We start from the raw sequence: 24,376 nt of genomic DNA on the forward strand, positions 1-24,376 counted from the left end.
TGGGGTTTGTCCATGATGATCAAGTTGGAAGGTTGTAGATCTTCGGCCAAGTCGTTGCCCAGGAGAAGTTGTACCCCTGACATGGGAAAAGGCTTTTCCCGGATGACGACTTGGACTTCACCTTGTACGAAAGGACAATCCAGGTGGACTCTGGCGAGTGGATACGGAGTGGTAGCAGTGAGGTCAGTGATAAGGACCGTCTCCCTGGTGTAGGTGATGTTAGGCACAGCCGGTTTCAAAATTATAGACTGAAGAGCAGCTGCATTCCTCTAGATCTTCACTTTGAAACATCCCTCCGAATCTGTACTGTTGACAGAGACAGTTCCAGGATACAGGTGTTTGCTGAAGAGAGAAAGATCATTAACAGGAACACTAATATTTACCACAGGCTTACCGGACTTAGGAGGAGTCGGTTTGGGTTTAGGAGTTTCACTATAGTCTTTGTATTGGGCTTTTCCATATTTATCTATGGTATGTCCATAGAGCTTGCAATACCTACAATATAATTGAGAGTTCGCTTGATTGTTACTCACTTTGTCATAATTAGACCAAGACTTCTTACTGGAAGATGTGTCAGCTGTTAACTTGTGTATAAGACTGTAGGTGTCAGCCGACTTCGCACATCTGATGAGGTCGGTCTCCTCTTTGTCTGCTAAGTGAAGACGGATGGGAGCAGGAACACGTCGAAAGAATTCCTCGACTAGAATGAGGTTGACGAGTTCTGAAAATGTAGAAACATGGGCTGCTTCCAGCCATTTCATGAAATATCTTTTCTTAGTATTGGCAAATTCTAAATGTGTGGTGTCACTTGCCTTTAGATAAGCACGGAATTTACGTCTGTAGCTTCCGGTGGAGAGAAGGTAGGCGTCTAGTTCCTTGATTGCTCCTTTCAGTCTCCGTGGTGTAGTGGTAAGACACTCGCCTGGCGTTCCGCGAGCGCTATGTCATGGGTTCGTATCCTGGCCGGGGAGGATTTACTGGGCGCAATTCCTTAACTGTAGCCTCTGTTTAACGCAACAGTAAAATGTGTACTTGGATGAAAAAACGATTCTTTGCGGCAGGGGATCGTATTCCAGGGACCATAGGATTAAGGACTTGCCCGAAACGCTACGCGTACTAGTGGCTGTACATGAATGTAACAACTCTTGTATATATCTCAAAAAAAAAAAAAAAAAAAAAAAAAAAAAACGGCTTGCTTTAGGATCTCGTAGTCATTCTCAGACGCTAAGGTACTAAGAGTAACCACAGCTCTACCTGTGAGATGCACTCTGAGAAGTATAGACCACTGATCTTCAGGCCAGCTAAGTTTTTTAGCTAGGGCCTCAAATGTAGTGAAAAACACATCTATCTCTGTATCAACGAATGGTGGCATTAACTTACTTGCCTGGGAGATGCTAAAGCTTACTGGAGGACTGGCTGTTTGTGGTTGGCGTGTCCTTCCCAATTCCACTTCCTTTCTTTTCTGTTCAACAATGATGTCAGCTTGTTTTTTCTGCGGCTACTAGTTGAAATTCGGTCTTTTTCTTCCCAAGGTCGTACTCGAACTCTAGTTCTTCTTTCTTTAGGGCGGCCTCACGTTCCTTGAATTGTAGAGCTTCTTTCGCCTCACGTTCCTTGAATTGTAGAGCTTCTTTCTGGTGTTCACTCTTAAGGGCAGCTTGTTCTTTCTGGCGTTCACTCTGAAGGGCAGCCTCGCGTTCCTTGAGAACAGCCTCGCGTTCCTTGAGGACAGCCTTGCGTTCCTTGATTGCAGCCTCGCGTTCCTTGAATTGTAGAGCTTTTGTCTGGCGTTCACGTTCAAGGGCACCTTGTTCTTTCTGGTGTTCACGTTCGAGGGTGGCAAGTTGTCGTTGTTCTTTCGCTAGTTCTAACTTTAACTTCATAGCTGCTATAGTATGCCGGTCTGTAATGGAATAGTTTTCGTGAGAATCAGAGTCTATACTTCCATTATCTAAGAGGTGGTCAAGTTATGCAAGTCACTTTTGGTGGCTCCATGGGGAACATCTAGGTGGTACTCATGTGCTAGAGTTTGTAATTCTGTCTTCTTGGCACTAATTAAATTCCCTACTTCATTTGCTGGATCACTACGAAATGCTGGGAGACGAAACATTTTGAGATATCAGATGTACAGAGAATATACCTGTGGTATTATAAGTGTCAATAACAGGATGACGTGGCAACTGGTGACTATCCTGTGGGAATTCAATCGTTAATGTGAAAACAATTAACGTTAATATTAGATGTTAAGTGATTAAATAATCAAAATGCAGAGAAATCTTGTACCCGGTTCTCTATATACGAGAATAAGGGCAAGAAAATCCTACTAAAATAAATGAAACTTTGATAGTTTCAAAAGTGAGAGGTAGTCCAAAACGTAGGGATACCTTGCCGGGTCTCTATAGGACAGAAGCAAGGGGTTTCCTACTTAACTAGATGACACTTACAGAATTAGTGTTCTTTGTGCTCTGGAAAAGAATGCCAATTCCCTACCTGTGTAAGTATCATAATCTCTGACCGACGCGTAGGGGTGCGAGTGTCAACTGGTGACGAGAACTGCTGTTGAGGTCCCAACTAAACAGCGTAGTCCGTGCGAGAGGAACTATGGCCCTCTGCATCCTCCTTCGGTCGGATTACAGAAGATAGGGTACGTGCCCCGAAGACAAACCAAAGTACTAGGGTACCAAAGGGGTGCTCTGCCGTAAATGAGAAATATTCTAGGGACGAGAATAAGGTGGTATACGCGAGTAATAACACCGAGGGATGAATAACAAATTATGAGAGTGACTGTGGCCACCAGACACCACGTAATCCACAGTCATCCAACACTCATAAAATGTTACACTCAGAAAGCAAAAAATACACAGCACCATAAAAATTATTGAAAGTTATGAAATTATTGAAAAGGGACCGTGTAACAAAGTCAAGTACACTTAACACAAATTGAAATGATTGGTTTAATATCAGTACCTGAGTAGTTCTTCCAAGACAAACCTTATTGTGAAGACAACTCCCGGACGGGCCCCATTAATGTGACGAGAAATGTAGGTGTTAAGGCAGTCTTCTCTATGGCTGTTGTAAATGCTAATCACATTAAAAAAAAAAGAGAAACAAAAATGTTGACTGCTTGACGGTTGTCTCCTGTGGTAAAGTGAAAGGGAAAAACAAGCAAAACAAATCTTATAAATAATGAACTTTAATTTACTTTAAACAAATATAAACAAAATAAAGATAATCCCTTGGCTATGTAGAGTGCAGATCAAAAATATATACAAAGACAAATATATACAAAAATATAAACACAATATAAAATAAAATAATGATTACGTTACTCTACAATATCTTGAGATGATTTGATTTGATTTGGAAAATAAGCAAGACAAAAATTAGTTAAAGGTACTGAGAATAGTGGGCTGGCTGAAACCTCTACTAATATACAGGACGTATGCTTATACAGGACGTATGTGCTCTCGAGCGTCAGCTCGAGAGCACAAGAATATTCTGTGGCCAACTGCTCATGCGAGACTATATATAGACGATGCTGATGGCGCTGGAGTCGCATGAAGTCGCTGATTCACTAATGGGCACAGTGTTGGTTTGTAGTGGTCGTTTGGTGATCGACGAGTTGGTGCGCCGACAATGAAGGAGAGGGGTGAGGAGAGTGAGAGTAGGGTAGTGTACCCCCTGTAGAGATGTCTGTTATTCCACTTATATACTATTCTTGAATGTGGTATCATGATGTTGCAGAAGTATAGAAGTAACGCGATGTAGGAAGGAGCAGGCTAAATCTCTCTTGAAAGAGATTTTAGTCACAATATATATATATATATATATATATATATATATATATATATATATATATATATATATATATATATATATATATATATATGTCGTACCTAGTAGCCAGAACGCACTTCTCAGCCTACTATGCAAGGCCCGATTTGCTAAATAAGCCAAGTTTTCATGAAATAATTGTTTTTCGACTACCTAACCTACCTAATCTGACCTAACCTAACTTTAGTTTACATATACACAACTAAATAGAACTTACGCATCTCCGATTTTGTTTATATCTATTTTTGAGTTAGGTGGGTGGGGTGAGGTGGCATAAGTCTTAGTCGACATGAACTTGAAACCGGCCATATACTGCAGGTATGTTGACGACATTTTTACACAGGTACCTGATGTCAGACATCTGCAGGAGCTGAAGGAGGCATTTGAGCAGAGTTCCGTGCTGCGTTTCACTTACGAGATGGAAAAGGATGGGAAGCTGCCCTTTCTAGATGTAACAGTCATGGAAAAGAGCGGAGGTTTCCACACTGCAGTCTACACTAAGGAAACGAACATAGGAATGTGCCTAAATGCCAACAGCGACTGCCCAGACAGGTACAAGAGGAGTGTTGTTAACGCATATGTCGACCGTGCTCTAAGCCACAGCTCAGAATGGAAGCAAGTCGACGAAGAACTCTGTAGGGTAAGGCAGGTCCTAGTCAACAACGGCTTCTCCAATTGTTTCGTCGAAGACATCAAAAGAAGGAAAGTGAAACGCCATGCAACCTCTGAAGAGACAACTAACACAACACCTATACCCCCTATTAGACTATTTTACAGGAACTTCTTTTCCACAGCTCATAAAACAGAGGAAAGGGTCCTGAAAGATATTGTTAATAGAAACGTTATCCCTACAGACAAAAATCAGAGGATACAACTGACGATTTACTATAAAACCAGAAAAACGGCCAGCCTACTCATGAGAAACTCTCCAGACACAAAGCAGAACGCTTTAAAAGAGACCAACGTCGTCTATGCCTTCAAATGTCCACTTGGGGACTGTAAGCTCCAAAAAACCCAGTATATAGGCAAGACAACAACATCTCTTTCTAGGCGTTTAACGATGCCTATACAACAGGGCTCCATTAAGGAACATATAATCTCTTCCCACAACCAAACCATCGCCAGAGAAATCCTAGTAAACAACACAGAAATCATCGATAGATACAGCGATAGCAGGCGGCTTGACGTTTGCGAGGCACTACACATTAAGAAGTCAACACCAGCAATCAACAGCCAATTAATGCTCAACTATATTCTACCCACCTCAAGACTCCGCTCCAATATAGAAGCATCAAGAAATATGGACCAATAGGCTTTCTACAATCACTTCCATTTCAAAACCCATTGTTTCGTGTTCTGTCTTGTGTTGATGAAATTAATACCCTATTAATGCCACCTCTTGTTCTGTCTTGTGTTGATGAAATTAATACCCTATTAATGCCACCTCACCCCATCCACTTAACTCAAAAGTAGATATAAACAAAATCGGAGATGCGTAAGTTCTATTCAGTTGTGTATTTGTAAACTAAAGTCTTTGAAAATGTAATAAGTTTTACGAAACGCGCTCAAGTGTCGCGTCAGACTAGAAATAAAAATGAATTTTGGAGAATTGATTTTTGAATTACCTCCAACAGTGAAAAGAAATGTACGAAAGATTGAGAAAATTCGTGTTAGAATCATTAATCTTACTTTTTCGGTCATATTTAATAATATATATATATATATATATATATATATATATATATATATATATATATATATTATTAAATATGACCGAAAAAGTAAGATTAATAATTTTAACACGAATTTTCTCAATCTTTCGTACATTACGCTTCACTGTTGGACAGTGAAGCGTAATGTCAAAAGTCAAAATGTCACTGTCAAAAGACAGTGAGGCTTTCTACAAACACTTCTATTCAATACCCATTGTTTCTGTTCTGTCTTGTGTTGATACTTTTAATACCCTATTAATATCCCCTCTTGTTCTGTCTTGTGTTAATGCCACATCACCCCTCCCACCTCACTCAAATGTAGATATAAAATCAGAGATACGTAAGTTCTAATCAGTTGTGTATTTGTGAAGTCTTTGAAAATGTAATAAGTTTTACGAAACGCGCCCGTGTCGCGTCAGACTAGAAATAAAAATGAATTTTGGAGAAGTGATTTTTGATTTACCTCCAACAGTGAAGCGTAATGTACAAAAGATTGAGAAAATTCGTGTTAGAATTATTAATCTTACTTTTTCGGTCATATTTAATAATATATGTCTACAGGAAAGACTGCTACCAAAATATACTAATATATATATATATATATATATATATATATATATATATACATATATATATATATATATATATATATATATATATATATATATATATATATATATATATATATATATATATATATATATATATATATATATATTGGTGTATACTGGCAGCAGGTTTTCTTTCAAACATGTTTCATTGAATATGACCGCATATTATGTATTTATTATTTTCTGGTTTAGGGCTTCTATCCCTCTAACTATTTTCTTAGCATCAGGGCTTATTAGCTCCTATTTAATTGAAATAGGAGTTCTCCAAAACTCATTTTCGTACTTTTAAGGTGAAGAAAAGAAGTGATTTACTATAGAGTGTATTACACTTATTTGTATAATTTGCACGACGTTTCGAACCTCCATGGTTCATTCTCAAGTGAACAGATCTTACAATACTAGTTGATTTTATACCCGCATTAGGTCAGGTGATAATACAATGAAGGTGAAAACATGGGGGGATACATAAGGGATAAACATAGGGGCTGCAGAAGGCTTATTGGCCCATACGAGGCATCTCCTATCTAAACACAAAGATTAATCCAGTGTACTTGGCCTGTTATGTTGGACAATGTCTTCTGTGTTGGCATCGATATGTTCTTGTCTTGTCCTTACTCTCATGGTGGGTAGAGTAAATAGTTCCGTGATTTGGGTGTTCATGGTAGGTCGCTCTATTCTTATGTGAATTGCCTCAAGAATTTGTAATCTTCTTGAATCTTGGGTTTTGTCTATTATGCAAGTATTCTTGTTCAACATTTCTCTTGTTAGAGTAATGTCATGGGCTTGTCTCATGTGATTCCTAGGGGCACCAGATTGAAGATGGCATGTCAAACGCCTCGTCAGCTTGGTCGACGTCATACCTATGTACTTACATTGAAGGTTACATCCTTCGTGGGGGCAAGTGTACATGTATACAACGCTTGACTGCTGTAGAGGGTTCTCCGTCGGCTTCGGGCTGTTTTTGATAAGGAGTTCGGATGTCTTCTTGGTTTTGTAGAATATTATCAGGTTTATGTTTTGGTTAGGAGTAGTGCTTTTTACTCCTTTACGGATTATTTCTTTCATTATTCTTTCCTCTTTTATATGTTCACTGTGCATGGTTGATTTGTAATATAATTTTATTGGGGGTGTTGTGGTTTCTGTTCTAGGTTCTGAATTATACCAACGGTCCAAGTGTCTTCTTATAGCAGCGTTTATTTCCGCGTTGCTATATCCGTTGTTCACCAATACCTGAGTTACTCTTTCAAACTCTCTACTCACGTTGCTCCATTCAGAGCAGTGGGTAAGCGCTCGACGAATATAAGCATTGAGAACACTGGCTTTGTATCTTTGGGGGCACTCACTTCTACCGTTCAGGCATAATCCTATGTTGGTGGGCTTGGTATATACGTTGGTGCTTAAAGAGGTTCCTGTTTTTGTTATTAGTACATCCAAGAATGGCAGACTGTTATTTTCACTATTTTCATGTGTAAATCGGAGTACTGACTCTCTCTCTAGGTGTCTTTTTAGGTCAATTAGTTCATCTGAGTCTTTTACTATTACGAATATGTCATCTACATAACGGCAGTATACAGTTGGTTTTTGTCTGCTACTGAAGAACCTATCTTCGATGGTTCCCATATAAAAATTAGCAAATAAAACTCCTAAGGGGGAGCCCATTGCTACTCCGTCTATTTGTAAATACATGTCTCCTTGTGGACTGATGAAAGGGGCTTCCTTTGTACATGCTTCGAGAAGACTTTTCAAGTGTGGCTCAGGTATGTCTAATTTGGGGGTGCTCTCGTCTCTGTATACTCTGTCCAGTATCATTCCTATGGTTGTGTCGACTGGGACGTTGGTAAAAAGGGATTCAACGTCCAGGGAAGCGATGATTCCATCGGGCTGGGTAGATTTGATCAATTCTAGGAAATCTGCTGATGATTGTAGACTAAACTTACTTGGAGTGTATGGAGTTAGGAGTTCATTGAGTTTCTTTGCCAGGTGATAAGTTGGGGTTGGTATTTGGCTGATTATAGGGCGTAGTGGGTTACCTGGTTTATGCGTCTTAACATTGCCGTAGGCATATCCTAAGCCATAGTCGCCTTGAAGTTTATTGAAATGCACACTACCTTTCTTTGCGTTGATTGCTGTAATTGTTTTGTTTACTTTCCGCTTAAGGTCTTCTACGGGGTTCCTCGTGATTCGTTGAAATTTGGAGTCGTCACTTAGGATGTCGCTAATTTTCTTCATGTATTCATGGGTAGGAATCAATACATATGCTGCTGTTTTGTCGGCTTTTCTTATTGTTACGTCTTTCAGATTTTTTAGTTGTTTCGCTGCTTCTTTGAGTCGTGGGGTTAAGATTGTAGATGAATATGTTCCTCGTTTTTTCCCTGCTTCTGCAAGTAGTTCAGCTTGAAGTGTGTCAGTGGTAATGACTTTTTTGTTGTCTTCTAGCTTATGGATATCGTCCAGAAGCATTTCGATTTCCAGGCGTTTTTTATGCATCTTTGGTTTAGATAAGAATTGACAATTTAGACCAAGATTTAAGAGGTCTCGTTGGTCCTGGGTAAGATCATAAGAAGTCAGGTTAAAGTAGCCATCTTTAGGACGAGGGATTTTTAGCTGTCCACCGTTTAGGGATGTTAACTTACGGAGTGTCTTTGTTTCTACAAGAGTTTTATGTTGTTGTTTCAGGTTAAATAGTTCACTGTTGATGGTTTGCTTGAGTTGGATAGGGATGTCGTACTGGGTCCATTTGTTTAACAGATGCTCCGCCTGCTCTATAAAGGTTTGGAGGGCTTCCTTCTTCTTGTTTAGTTGATGCCGAATGAGCTCTTGCCTATACCTATAGGTAAACTCTGTATTGCGGACTGCTGGGTCATGTGGGTTTATATTGGTGTATACTGGCAGCAGGTTTTCTTTCAAACATGTTTCATTGAATATGACCGCATATTCTGTATTTATTATTTTCTGGTTTAGGGCTTCTATCCCTCTAACTATTTTCTTAGCATCGGGGCTTAATTGAAATAGGAGTTCTCCAAAACTCATTTTCGTACTTTTAAGGTGAAGAAAAGAAGTGATTTACTATAGAGTGTATTACACTTATTTGTATAATTTGCACGACGTTTCGAACCTCCATGGTTCATTCTCAAGTGAACAGATCTTACAATACTAGTTGATTTTATACCCGCATTAGGTCAGGTGATAATACAATGAAGGTGAAAACATGGGGGGATACATAATTATACAAATTATAAATTATACAAATAAGTGTATTGACAGTTTGAATTATTTGATTGTAAATGCCTTTTCGCTCAAGCGTTAGCTTAGGAATATATGAATGCACATACGACAACAGATCACCCGTGTTGTAATTTTGTTCACGACGCAATTCTACATCGAACGAAGCAGCAGCAGATCGAATCAGTGATGGTATTTCCAATTGATTAAGATCTTTGTTCGCGAATTCTAGGCACAAATCTTCAATCATTATCAACGCTTCATTGTAGATTTTTGCTATAAAATTCATGTGCATATTTGAATTTTCCTTGCGTATTCGACGGATAATATCTTCAGCCATGTGTGATTTATATTTCTCCCATAACACTGTTGGAGATGAAGGAGAGCCGGTGGTTAATATGATTGCAAACAATGCACAAATTTGATTTGGATGTGACGTGTTGGACGCATATTAATGCATACAACCCAGTGTCGGTTGTTCTCCAATAAATTCCGAGCTTGACATGCACTACGGAAAGTGTAAAGTTTCATGTGTTACGCCGCTGACAAATCTCAGTGGCTGGAAAGACGTTGGACCGGGCACATTTACCAACAGCATGCGAAGAAAGAAGCATTCATCTTGATTGGAATGCACAGTGTGTACAGTCTGCCTGCCTCTCGTAGTTTATTTGAATATGCCAAGTTGTCCGTCGACTCGCTCTCCTCGTTTGTGTCGTTCAAATAATTTTCTACTGGGATTCTATGTGTAATACAGAGGCACTTCCGAATACAGCAGTATTTTCGCAAACACGTCATTTTGACATAACGTGAAGAAAGCAGTTAACGTTGTAGCCGGTGGATTCACAGCTGTTGCACATTTGCAGCTGTGAAATAAACGTATTGTCCATTTTCTTATTTTCAAAACAAAAACAAAAAATACTAACGAAATATTTATATTCAAAAACAGATCAATCGTCACAGCTCAATTTCACCACCAATTGCACTGAAAAATAAGCAGAACAGTTAAAAAAAAACGAAATGAAAAACAATGAAAAAAGACAAATAAGCAATACCCATGAAATGAACGGTATGGTAATCAACACAGCTCAATTCCAATGCAATGTTACACAAAATAAATAAATCAAAAGGAAAATAAATAAACATCTATGAAAATTCAATTTATCAATGCAATCGGAAACACTGAAATGGAATCGTAACATATTATGTATAGTGTGTGTGTGTTGTTTGTATGTGCAACAGATGGCACTGTTTGTCAACAAAATTTAATTTTATCGATCACAGGTGTGGTATCTAAGTAATAGGTATATAAAATCATGAATGTATATGACTGGAACGTTGTGTCAAAATTTTAAAGGAATCTGTGAAGAACGTTTGGAGATTAAACCGTGAGTTGCTCTTACGTCCTACAGATGGCGCTGTTTTTTTCCTTTCATATGTGAGGCATGTATATAGTAGGTATATAAAAATACTCGCCTATTCGAATGCAACGTTGTGTGGAAATTTCAAAGCAATCGGAAAAAAAATGTTTCGAAAATTTCCCTCACATGAAAATCACTGGAAAACACAGTTTTTCATAAAAAACATGTTTTTTCCAGTCACAGACATGACATCTATATAGTATTTATATAAAAACCTGCTCGGATGCGAATGGAATGATGTGTGAAATTTTCAAAGCAATCGGTGAAGAATTTTCGGAGATTAGCGATTTTGAACTCACGAACATTTACATTTATATATATATATATATATATATATATATATATATATATATATATATATATATATATATATATATATATATATATATATATATATATATATATATATATATATATATATATATATATATAACTGAAAACTCACACCCTAGAAGTGACTCGAACCCATACTCCCAGGAGCAACGCAACTGGTATGTACAAGACGCCTTAATCCACTTGACCATCACGACCGGACATAATGAGGTGATAGCCGAGGCTATTTGAACCACCCCACCGCCGGCACTCGGATAGTAATCTTGGGCATAGCATTTTACCAAATCACCTCATTCTTTGGTGATTGGTAAGATTTGGTAAAATGCTATGCCCAAGATTACTATCCGAGTGCCGGCGGTGGGGTGGTTCAAATAGCCTCGGCTATCACCTCATTATGTCCGGTCGTGATGGTCAAGTGGATTAAGGCGTCTTGTACATACCAGTTGCGTTGCTCCTGGGAGTATGGGTTCGAGTCACTTCTGGGGTGTGAGTTTTCAGTTGCATATTGTCCTGGGGACCATTCAGGCTTGTTCGCATATATATATATATATATATATATATATATATATATATATATATATATATATATATATATATATATATATATATATATTATTAAATATGACCGAAAAAGTAAGATTAATAATTCTAACACGAATTTTCTCAATCTTTCGTACATTACGCTTCACTGTTGGAGGTAAATCAAAAATTAATTCTCCAAAATTCATTTTTATTTCTAGTCTGGCGCGACACGAGCGCGTTTCGTAAAACTTATTACATTTTCAAAGACTTTAGTTCACAAATACACAACTGAATAGAACTTACGTATCTCAGATTTTATATCTACATTTGAGTGAGGTGGGAGGGGTGATGTGGCATTAACACAAGACAGAACAAGAGGGGATATTAATAGGGTATTAAAAGTATCAACACAAGACAGAACACAAACAATGGGTATTGAATAGAAGTGTTTGTAGAAAGCCTATTGGTCCAAATTTCTTGATGCTTATATATTGGAGCGGAGTCTTGAGGTGGGTAGAATATAGTTGTGCAATAATTGGCTGTTGATTGCTGGTGTTGACTTCTTGATGTGTAGTGCCTCGCAAACGTCAAGCCGCCTGCTATCGCTGTATCTATCGATGATTTCTGTGTTGTTTACTAGGATTAATGCCACATCACCGCTCCCACCTCACTCAAATGTAGATATAAAATCTGAGATACGTAAGTTCTATTCAGTTGTGTATTTGTGAACTAAAGTCTTTGAAAATGTAATAAGTTTTACGAAACGCGCTCGTGTTGCGTCAGACTAGAAATAAAAATGAATTTTGGAGAATTAATTTTTGATTTACCTCCAACAGTGAAGCATAATGTACGAAAGATTGAGAAAATTCGTGTTAGAATTATTAATCTTACTTTTTCGGTCATATTTAATAAAATATGTCTACAGGAAAGACTGCTACCAAAATATACTAATGTTAAAGTGCACGACCCAGCAGCAAGGAATCAAGCCTTCACGATAAAATATCGCCAGGATCTGATTCGTGATCAGATATACAAGGCAGAGAATGAAATCAAAGACAAAAAAACGCAACTACTTCATGCTACAAACGAGTGGAGAAATAGCAACATCGACCATAGTATCCGTACCCGCATTGAACAACACCTCGACATCCTCACAGACCAACATCACCTCAGCACTGAAACAAGAATTATCAAGAAACTAACAACATTATATGGAGGACCTATGGCAATTCCACGACCAAGAGATGGCTTCCTGAACCTTGCAGGAATTAACCTCACTGAGGACCAAGTCACTCTCCTAAATCTGGGCATAAACTGTCATGTTATGTCCAGACCGAGTGAAATGGCCCGGAAAGTGGAGTTGGAAATTCTGTTGGACGACATATTCGACCTCGAGACACAAAAGAAGGTCACTACCAAAGATACCTTACAAGCAGAACTTATTGCAGAAGGAGGAAAGAATCGAGGCAACTACAGAAGCACCATACTGTCCCCCGAGCTTAGAGCGGCAGCTAAAAGCCTTCGTGAGAACAAGGAGATAGTTGTCAGGAGAGGTGACAAGTCGCCAATATATGTCATTCTTAAAAAAGACGAATATCTGGCGAAAATGAACATCATACTCTCTGACCAAACTAAGTTCCAAAGGGTAACGAAGGACACTACAGCCGAATTAAAAGCAAAGGTCAACAAACTGATCGAAACTGTGAACGCCAAGAAATCCGGACTCCACCTGCCAAAGATCATTGGGGAATATAAACCTGGATATGCGTATGGAAATGTCAAGACGCACAAGCCTGGAAACCCACTTCGGCCAATCATTAGCCAGATACCCACACCCACGTACAGATTGGCGAAGCGACTCAACGGCCTGCTGACTCCTTATGTTCCTTGCGCCTTCAGCCTGAAGTCTCCAAAGGAATTTGTGGACTTACTGCGGGGCGCACGGGCCACAGGGATAAGAGCCTCGTTGGACGTAGAATCGCTGTTTACCAACGTACCTGTGGACGAGACAATCGGAATGATAGCCGACAGAGTGTATCGTGATCCAGCCTGTACTCCTCTTGACATGCCAGAAAGTATTCTGAGGAAACTACTCCAAGCTTGTACTAAAGAGGCACCCTTCTTGAGCCCGGATGGGCACATGTATAAGCAAGTAGATGGGGTCGCTATGGGTTCTCCCCTAGGTGTCCTGTTTGCAAACTTCTACATGGGTACCATCGAGCAAAAAGTCTTAGTCGACATGAACTTGAAACCGGCCATATACTGCAGGTATGTTGACGACATTTTTACACAGGTACCTGATGTCAGACATCTGCAGGAGCTGAAGGAGGCATTTGAGCAGAGTTCCGTGCTGCGTTTCACTTACGAGACGGAAAAGGATGGGAAGCTGCCTTTTCTAGATGTAACAGTCATGGAAAAGGGCGGAGGTTTCCACACTGCAGTCTACACAAAGGAAACAAACATAGGAATGTGCCTAAATGCCAACAGCGACTGCCCTGACAGGTACAAGAGGAGTGTTGTTAACGCATACGTCGACCGTGCTCTCAGCCACAGCTCAGAATGGAAGCAAGTCGACGAAGAACTCTGTAGGGTAAGGCAGGTTCTAGTCAATAACGGCTTCTCCAATGGTTTCATCGAAGACATCATAAGAAGGAAAGTGAAAAGCCATGCAACCTCCGAAGAGACAACTAACACAACACCTATACCCCCTATTAGACTATTTTACAGGAACTTCTTTTCCACAGCTCATAAAACAGAGGAAAGGGTCCTGAAAGATATTGTTAATAGAAACGTTATCCCTACAGACAAAAATCAGAGGATACAACTGACGATTTACTATAAAACCAGAAAAACGGCCAGCCTACTCATGAGAAACTCTCCAGACACGAAACAGAACGCTTTAAAAGAGACTAACGTCGTCTATGCCTTCAAATGCCCACTTGGGGACTGTAAGCTCCAAAAAACCCAGTATATAGGCAAGACAACAACATCTCTTTCTAGGCGTTTAACGATGCATAAACAACAGGGCTCCATTAAGGAACATATAATCTCTTCCCATAACCAAACCATCGCCAGAGAAATCCTAGTAAACAACACAGAAATCATCGATAGATACAGCGATAGCAGGCGGCTCGACGTTTGCGAGGCACTACACATCAAGAAGTCAACACCAGCAATCAACAGCCAATTATTGCACAACTATATATATATATATATATATATATATATATATATATATATATATATATATATATATATATATATATATATATATATATATATATATATATATATATATATATATATATATATATATATCTATGTCATACCTAGTGGCCAGAACGTACTTCTCGGCCTACTCTATATTTATATATATATATATATATATATATATATATATATATATATATATATATATATATATATATATATATATATATATATATATATATATATATATATGTCGTACCTAGTAGCCAGAATGCACTTCTCGGCCTACTACGCAAGGCCCGATTTGCCTAATAAGCCAAGTTTTCCTGAATTAATATATTTTCTCTAAATTTTTTCTTATGAAATGATAAAGCTACCCATTTCATTATGTATGAGGTCAATTTTCTTTTATTGGAGTTGAAATTAACGTAGATATATGACCGAACCTAACCAACCCTACCTAACCTATCTTTATAGGTTAGGTAGCCGAAGAAGTTAGGTTAGGTTAGGTTAGGTAGTCGAAAAACAATAATTTTATGAAAGCTTGGCTTATTAAGCAAATTGGGCCTTGCATAGTAGGCCGAGAAGTGCGTTCTGGCTACTAGGTACGACATATATATATATATATATATATATATATATATATATATATATATATATATATATATATATATATTGTGACGATAATCTCCTTCAAGAGATTGAGCCTGCTCTTCCCTCCAAAATACGTCGATATAAATCCCTATACAACTAATATGGAAGAAATATCCAACGACAACAACACCAAGTTTTGCCAGAAACGCAAAACGTAGGCAGCCAGGAACACCTGCTCCACCTCGAACCACCCAAACTACCTGTCTTGTCGCCTGCTCATCGCTGATTGGCTGCGGGTCCAGCTGCAACTGCACTCCACCCACCACACTACTTGATGTCTGGGGACACACGACCACCAGATCTCAGAATATCCAGTGCTTTCATCAGGTTAACACGGCTCGTTGGTAGACTAAGCTGTGGCTTACGTGTACTAAGAGAGGTGATAGCTTAAAGCCAATATTCCTGCACCTCTTATTTGATTGTATATTGCTCACTTGATATTACTCACTTGTCTTCACGTAACTTTTCATTTTGTCATTTGATTATTTTTACTATTTTGATTGATTGATTTTATTATACGAATTTGTATGTCCATTTTATTCATGTTTTGCTTTTCTAATGTAATTAAAATTTCATTGTTAAATGTACTTGTGTTTTGTGTGTCTTCTCATTACCTTACCACAGACGAAGTTCCAGATTTTCTATTCTTTGTTTCTATATGTGACGAGGCCATACCCCTAGCTTTTGAACAGCCGAATACCAACGCGTTACCGTCACAATATATATATATATATATATATATATATATATATATATATATATATATATATATATATATATATATATATATATATATATATATATATATATATATATATATATATATATATATATATATATATATATATATATATATATATATATATATATATATATATATATATATATATATATATATATATATATATATATATATATATATATATATATATATATATGTCGTACCTAGTAGCCAGAACGCACTTCTCAGCCTACTATACAAGGCCCAATTTGCGTAATAAGCCAAGTTTTGATGAAATAATTGTTTTTCGACTACCTAACCTACCTAACCTAACCTAACCTAACTTTTTCGGCTACCTAACCTAACCTAACCTATAAAGATAGGTTAGGTTAGGTTAGGTAGGGTTGGTTAGGTTCGGTCATATATCTACGTTAATTTTAACTCCAATAAAAAATAATTGACTTCATTCATAATGAAATGGATAGCTTTATCATTTCATAAGAAAAAAATTAGAAAAAATATATTAATTCAGGAAAACTTGGCTAATTAGGCAAATCGGGCCTTGCATAGTAGGCCAAAAAGTGCGTTCTGGTTACTAGGTACGACATATATATATATATATATATATATATATATATATATATATATATATATATATATATATATATGTCGTACCTAGTTGCCAGAATGCACTTCTCGGCCTACTATGCAAGGCCCGATTTGCCTAATAAGCCAAGTTTTCCTGAATTAATATATTTTCTCTAATTTTTTTCTTGTGAAATGATAAAGCTACCCATTTCATTACCTATGAGGTCAATTTTTTTTTATTGGAGTTAAAATTAATGTAGATATATAACCGACCTAACCAACCCTACCTAACCTAACCTAAACTATCTTTATAGGTTAGGTTAGGTTTGGTAGCCGAAAAAGTTAGGTTAGGTTAGGTTAGGTAGACGAAAACAATTATTCATGAAAACTTGGCATATTAGGCAAATCTGGCCTTGCATAGTAGGCATAGAAGTGCGTTCTGGCTACTAGGTACGACATATATATATATATATATATATATATATATATATATATATATATATATATATATATATATATATATATATATATATATATATATATATATATATATATATATATATATATATATATATATATATATATATATATATATGTCGTACTTAGTAGCCAGAACTCACTTCTCAGCCTACTATGCAAGGCCCGATTTGCCTAATAAGCCAAGTTTTAATGAATTAATGTTTTTTCGTCTACCTAACCTACCTAACCTAACCTAACCTAGCTTTTTTTGGCTACCTAACCTAACCTTACCTATATATATAGGTTAGGTTAGGTTAGGTAGGGTTGGTTAGGTTCGGTCATATATCTACGTTAATTTTAACTCCAATAAAAAAAAATTGACCTCATACATAGTGAAATGGGTAGCTTTATCATTTCATAAGAAAAAAATTATAGTAAATATATTGATTCAGGAAAACTTGGCTTATTAGGCAAATCGGGCCTTGAATAGTAGGCTGAGAAGTGAGTTCTGGCTACTAGGTACGACATATATATATATATATATATATATATATATATATATATATTTATATATATATCTATATATATATATATATATATATATATATATATATATATGTATATATATATATATATATATATATATATATATATATATATATATATATATATATATATATATAGATATATTCATTTGGGCCTCATTTATCAGAATGAGGTGATTTGATAAAATGCTATGCCCAAGATTACCATCCGAGTTGCCGGCGGGGAAGTGGTTCAAATACCTTCGGCTATCACTTCCTTATGTCCGGTCGTGATGGTCAAGCGGATTAAGGCGTCCTGTAGATATCAGTTGCGTTGCTCCTGGGAGTATGGGTTCGAGTCACTTCTGGGGTGTGAGTTTTCAGTCGCATATAGTCCTGGGGACCATTCAGGCTTGTTCGTATTTGTGTTCCTCACGTGTGCCCCAAAGAATGAGGTGATTTGGTGAAATGCTATGCCCAAGATTACCATCCGAGTTGCCGGCGGGGAAGTGGTTCAAATAGCTTCGGCTACCACTTCCTTTTGTCCGGCCGTGATGGTCAAGCGGATTAAGGCGCCCTGTAGTTACCAGTTGCGTTGCTCCTGGGAGTATGGGTTCGAGTCACTTCTGGGGTGTGAGTTTTCAGTCGCATATAGTCCTGGGGACCATTCAGGCTTGTTCGCATTTGTGTTCCTCACGTGTGCCCCAAAGAATGAGGTGATTTGGTGAAATGCTATGCCCAAGATTACCATCCGAGTTGCCGGCGGGGAATTGGTTCAAATAGCTTCGGCTACCACTTCCTTTTGTCCGGCCGTGATGGTCAAGTGGATTAAGGCGCCCTGTAGTTACCAGTTGCGTTGCTCCTGGGAGTATGGGTTCGAGTCACTTCTGGGGTGTGAGTTTTCAGTCGCATATAGTCCTGGGGACCATTCAGGCTTGTTCGCATTTGTGTTCCTCACGGGTGCCCCAAAGAATGAGGTGATTTGGTGAAATGCTATGCCCAAGATTACCATCCGAGTTGCCGGCAGGGAAGTGGTTCAAATAGCTTCGGCTACCACTTCCTTTTGTCCGGCCATGATGGTCAAGCGGATTAAGGCGCCCTGTAGTTACCAGTTGCGTTGCTCCTGGGAGTATGGGTTCGAGTCACTTCTGGGGTTTGAGTTTTCAGTCGCATATAGTCCTGGGGACCATTCAGGCTTGTTCGCATTTGTGTTCCTCACGTGTGCCCCAAAGAATGAGGTGATTTGGTGAAATGCTATGCCCAAGATTACCATCCGAGTTGCCGGCGGGGAAGTGGTTCAAATAGCTTTGGCTACCACTTCCTTTTGTCCGGCCATGATGGTCAAGCGGATTAAGGCGCCTTGTAGTTACCAGTTGCGTTGCTCCTGGGAGTATGGGTTCGAGTCACTTCTGGGGTGTGAGTTTTCAGTCGCATATAGTCCTGGGGACCATTCAGGCTTGTTTGCATTTGTGTTCCTCACGTGTGCCCCAAAGAATGAGGTGATTTGGTGAAATGCTATGCCCAAGATTACCATCCGAGTTGCCGGCGGGGAAGTGGTTCAAATAGCTTCTGCTACCATTTCTTTTTGTCCGGCTGTGATGGTCAAGCGGATTAAGGCGCCCTGTAGTTACCAGTTGCGTTGCTCCTGGGAGTATGGGTTCGAGTCACTTCTGGGGTGTGAGTTTTCAGTCGCATATAGTCCTGGGGACCATTCAGGCTTGTTCGCATTTGTGTTCCTCACGTGTGCCCCAGAGAATGAGGTGATTTGGTGAAATGCTATGCCCAAGATTACCATCCGAGTTGCCGGCAAGGAAGTGGTTCAAATAGCTTCGGCAACCACTTCCTTTTGTCCGGCCATGATGGTCAAGTGGATTAAGGCGCCCTGTAGTTACCAGTTGCGTTGCTCCTGGGAGTATGGGTTCGAGTCTCTTCTGGGGTGTGAGTTTTCAGTCGCATATAGTCCTGGGGACCATTCAGGCTTGTTCGCATTTGTGTTCCACACGTGTGCCCCAGAGAATGAGGTGATTTGGTGAAATGCTATGCCCAAGATTACCATCCGAGTTGCCGGCAGGGAAGTGGTTCAAATAGCTTCGGCTACTACTTCCTTTTGTCCGGCCGTGATGGTCAAGCGGAATAAGGCGCCCTGTAGTTACCAGTTGCGTTGCTCCTGGGAGTATGGGTTCGAGTCACTTCTGGGGTGTGAGTTTTCAGTCGCATATAGTCCTGGGGACCATTCAGGCTTGTTCGCATTTGTGTTCCTCACGTGTGCCCCAGAGAATGAGGTGATTTGGTGAAATGCTATGCCCAAGATTACCATCCGAGTTGCCGGCAGGGAAGTGGTTCAAATAGCTTCGGCTACCTCTTCCTTTTGTCCGGCCATGATGGTCAAGTGGATTAAGGCGCCCTGTAGTTACCAGTTGCGTTGCTCCTGGGAGTATGGGTTCGAGTCACTTCTGGGGTGTGAGTTTTCAGTCGCATATAGTCCTGGGGACCATTCAGGCTTGTTCGCATTTGTGTTCCTCACGTGTGCCCCAAAGAATGAGGTGATTTGGTGAAATGCTATGCCCAAGATTACCATCCGAGTTGCCGGCGGGGAAGTGGTTCAAATAGCTTCGGCTACCACTTCCTTTTGTCCGGCCGTGATGGTCAAGCGGATTAAGGCGCCCTGTAGTTACCAGTTGCGTTGCTCCTGGGAGTATGGGTTCGAGTCACTTCTGGGGTGTGAGTTTTCAGTCGCATATAGTCCTGGGGACCATTCAGGCTTGTTCGCATTTGTGTTCCTCACGTGTGCCCCAAAGAATGAGGTGATTTGGTGAAATGCTATGCCCAAGATTACCATCCGAGTTGCCGGCGGGGAAGTGGTTCAAATAGCTTCTGCTACCATTTCTTTTTGTCCGGCTGTGATGGTCAAGCGGATTAAGGCGCCCTGTAGTTACCAGTTGCGTTGCTCCTGGGAGTATGGGTTCGAGTCACTTCTGGGGTGTGAGTTTTCAGTCGCATATAGTCCTGGGGACCATTCAGGCTTGTTCGCATTTGTGTTCCTCACGTGTGCCCCAGAGAATGAGGTGATTTGGTGAAATGCTATGCCCAAGATTACCATCCGAGTTGCCGGCAGGGAAGTGGTTCAAATAGCTTCGGCTACCACTTCCTTTTGTCCGGCCATGATGGTCAAGTGGATTAAGGCGCCCTGTAGTTACCAGTTGCGTTGCTCCTGGGAGTATGGGTTCGAGTCTCTTCTGGGGTGTGAGTTTTCAGTCGCATATAGACCTGGGGACCATTCAGGCTTGTTCGCATTTGTGTTCCACACGTGTGCCCCAGAGAATGAGGTGATTTGGTGAAATGCTATGCCCAAGATTACCATCCGAGTTGCCGGCAGGGAAGTGGTTCAAATAGCTTCGGCTACTACTTCCTTTTGTCCGGCCGTGATGGTCAAGCGGATTAAGGCGCCCTGTAGTTACCAGTTGCGTTGCTCCTGGGAGTATTTGTTCGAGTCACTTCTGGGGTGTGAGTTTTCAGTCGCATATAGTCCTGGGGACCATTCAGGCTTGTTCGCATATATATATATATATATATATATATATATATATATATATATATATATATATATATATATATATATATATATATATATATATATATATAGATTGTGGTCACTCTACTGTTCCTACCTATAGGCTCAGAGCTGCCTAGGAATGCTGGCTCTAGAGACTAACTTATCCTATTCAAGGATTGCCACCCTCACACACAAGCTCGCCTTTTCTCTAAGAAACTCTATTAAGGCACTGCCAGCAAGATTCACTTTGCTTGTTATTGTACTCACGTAATTGTGCTTGCGGGGGTTGAGCTTTGACTCTTTGGTCCCGCCTCTCAACTGTCAATCACCTGATGTACAGATTCCTGAGCCTACTGGGCTCTATCATATCTTCATTTGAAACTGTGTATGGAGTCAGCCTCCACCACATCACTTCCTAGTGCATTCCATTTATTAACTACTCTGACACTGAAAAAAATCTTTTTAATGTCTCTGTGGCTTATCTGGGAACTAAGTTTCCACCTGTGTCCCCTTGTTTGTGTCCGTCCCATGCTGAAGAGTTTGTCTTTGTCCACCCTGTCAATTCCCCTGATAATTTTGTAGGTGGTTATCATGTCTCCCCTTACTCTTTTGTTTTCCTGGGATGTGAGGTTCAACTCCTTTAGCCTTTCCTCGTAGCTCATTCCTCTCAGTTCCAGGACGAGCCTGGTAGCATACCGCTGGATCTTCTCTAACTTTGTCTTGGGTTTAACTAGGTATGGACTCCAGGCTGGAGCTGCATACTCCAGGATTGGTCTTACATAAGTGGTATACAGGGTCCTGAACGATTCCTTACACAAGTTTCTAGAGGCAGTTCTTATGTTGGCCAGTCTAGCATATGCCTCTGATGATATCCTTTTGATGTGGGCCTCTAGGGACAGGTTCAGTGTGATATCAACCCCCAGATCTTTCTCTCTATTTAACCCTTAATAGACTTAACCTCCCAGATGATACCTTGTGTTCAGCCTCCTGCACCCATCGCCTAATTTCATCACCTTACACTTTCATGAGTTAAACTTTAGCAGCCATTTTCTAGACCATTCCTCCAGTTTGTCCAGGTCATCATGTAGTCTCTGTTTATCTTCATCCGTCTTGATTCTTCTCATAATTTTTGCACCATCAGCAAACATTGAGCGGAATGAGTCTATACCCTCTGGAAGATCGTTTACATATATTAGAAACAAGATGGGTCCAAGTACTGAGCCCTGTGGGACTCCGCTGGTGACATCTCGCCACTCTGATGTCTCCCCCCCTCACCGTTACTCGATATTTCCGGTTGGTTAAGTACTCCCTTATCTACTGGAGCACCTTACCTTTTACTCCTGCCTGATGCTCCAACTTTTTTAACAGCCTTATATGGGGTACTGTGTCAAAGACTTTTTGGCAGTCCAGGAAAATGCAGTCGGCCCACCCGTCTCTTTCCTGCCTAATTTTTGTTGCCAGGTCATAGGCCACAACTGTTGTTTATTAAACCTGTGAGGCACGATTTACCATCCCTGAACCCATGTTGGTGGTGTGTTACAAAGTTACTTCCCTCCAGATGCTCTACGAGCCTTCTCCTCACGATCTTCTCCATCACCTTGCATGGTATACAAGTTAGGGAAACTGGCCTGTAGTTCAGTGCCTCTTGCCTGTCACCCTTCTAGTATATTGGGACTACGTTAGCTGTCTTCCAACTTTCTGGTAAGTCTCCTGTTTCCAGTGACCTGTTATACACCATAGAGAGTGGCACACTTAGTGCTTCTGCACCTTCCTTTAGTATCCATAGTGAGATTCTGTCAGGTCCAACAGCCTTTGTCACATCCAGCTCCAGCAGACATCTTTTGACCTCATCACTGGTGAGGTCAAATTCCTCCACGGTTGCTTGGTTTGCCTCCTCCTCATTTAGTGTAGGGGCTTCTCCTTGTTCTATTGTGAAAACCTCTAGGAATCTCTTGTTGAGTTCTTCACACACCTCCTTGTCATTCTCTGTGTATCTGTTCTCCCCTTTTCTCACTTTCGTCACTAGTTCCTTCACTGCTGTTTTCCTCCTGATGTGGCTGTGGTCTCTGGAGGTCTCTGGAAGCCCTCTAGAGGCCCCTTGAGACCCCTGGATGTCCCTGGGTGTACTTGGAGGCCTCTGGAGGTCCTTGGAGGCCCCTGGAGTTCTCTGGTGGCCTCCTGGAGGCCCTTTGAGGTCCCTGGAGGCTCCTGGAGGTCTTTGGAGGCCTTCTAAAGGCCCCCTTGAGGCCCCTGGAGGTCTCTGGAGGCCCCTGGAGGTCCCTGGAGGCCCCTGGAGGTCTCTGGAGGCCCCTTGAGGCCTCCAAGGTCTTTGATTGGGTCTTGGCTTTACTCGCTATGTCATTTTCAAACTGTCTCTCTTCTTCCCTCCTCACTCTGAGGTACTCATTTCTGGCCCTCTGGTATCTCTCCCTGCTCTCCGGTGTTCTGTTATTTCTGTAGTTTCTCCATGTTCTTTTACTCAGTTGCTTTGTTACCTTGCATTCCTGGTTGAACCATGGGTTTTTCTGTTGTTTTTCGGTTTTTTCCTTTTGGACGGGGATAAACCGGTATGCAGTTTCCTGGCACTTCTGAGTAACAAAATCCATTATGCCCTGCACATTCTTGTCTCTAAGTTCTGTTTCCCATGGTATTCCCCTGAGGAAGTTCCTCATCTCGTCATATCATCCCTCCGATCCCAGCCTTGGATAGGTTATCCCTACCTCCACCAAGTACTCAAAAATCAGTACACTGTGGTCACTCATTCCTATGGGGGGCTTCTACTTTGACTTCCCTTATTTCTAACTCATTCAGTGTGAATATCAAGTCGAATCTAGCTGGTTCATCATTGCCTCTCACTCTTGTGGGTTCCTTGACATGCTGGGTAAGAAAGTTCCTTGTTGCCACTTCCTAGAGTTTAGCTATCCACATATCCGCACCACCATGTGGGTCCCCATTCTCCCAGTCTATCATTCCATGGTTGAAATCGCCTATGATTAAGAGTCTTGAGCCATTCCT

At 40.2% G+C, this 24,376-nt stretch overlaps 1 protein-coding gene across 1 annotated transcript; it reads right to left on the reverse strand.

Moving 5' to 3' along the window:
• Nucleotides 1-269: 269 nt before the first annotated feature.
• LOC138367068 (ensconsin-like) lies at nt 270-24,033 on the reverse strand. Its single transcript, XM_069328464.1, has 5 exons — nt 23,857-24,033; nt 23,376-23,714; nt 2,141-2,192; nt 1,540-1,903; nt 270-495 (listed from the first exon to the last, which is right to left on the reverse strand). The coding sequence occupies exons 1-5, from the start codon at nt 24,031-24,033 to the stop codon at nt 270-272; spliced, it is 1,158 nt and encodes a 385-aa protein (XP_069184565.1).
• Between the last annotated feature and the right edge of the window lie 343 nt (nt 24,034-24,376).

This window comes from Procambarus clarkii, chromosome 21, assembly GCF_040958095.1.
Source record: "Procambarus clarkii isolate CNS0578487 chromosome 21, FALCON_Pclarkii_2.0, whole genome shotgun sequence".
Taxonomy (NCBI): domain Eukaryota; kingdom Metazoa; phylum Arthropoda; class Malacostraca; order Decapoda; family Cambaridae; genus Procambarus; species Procambarus clarkii.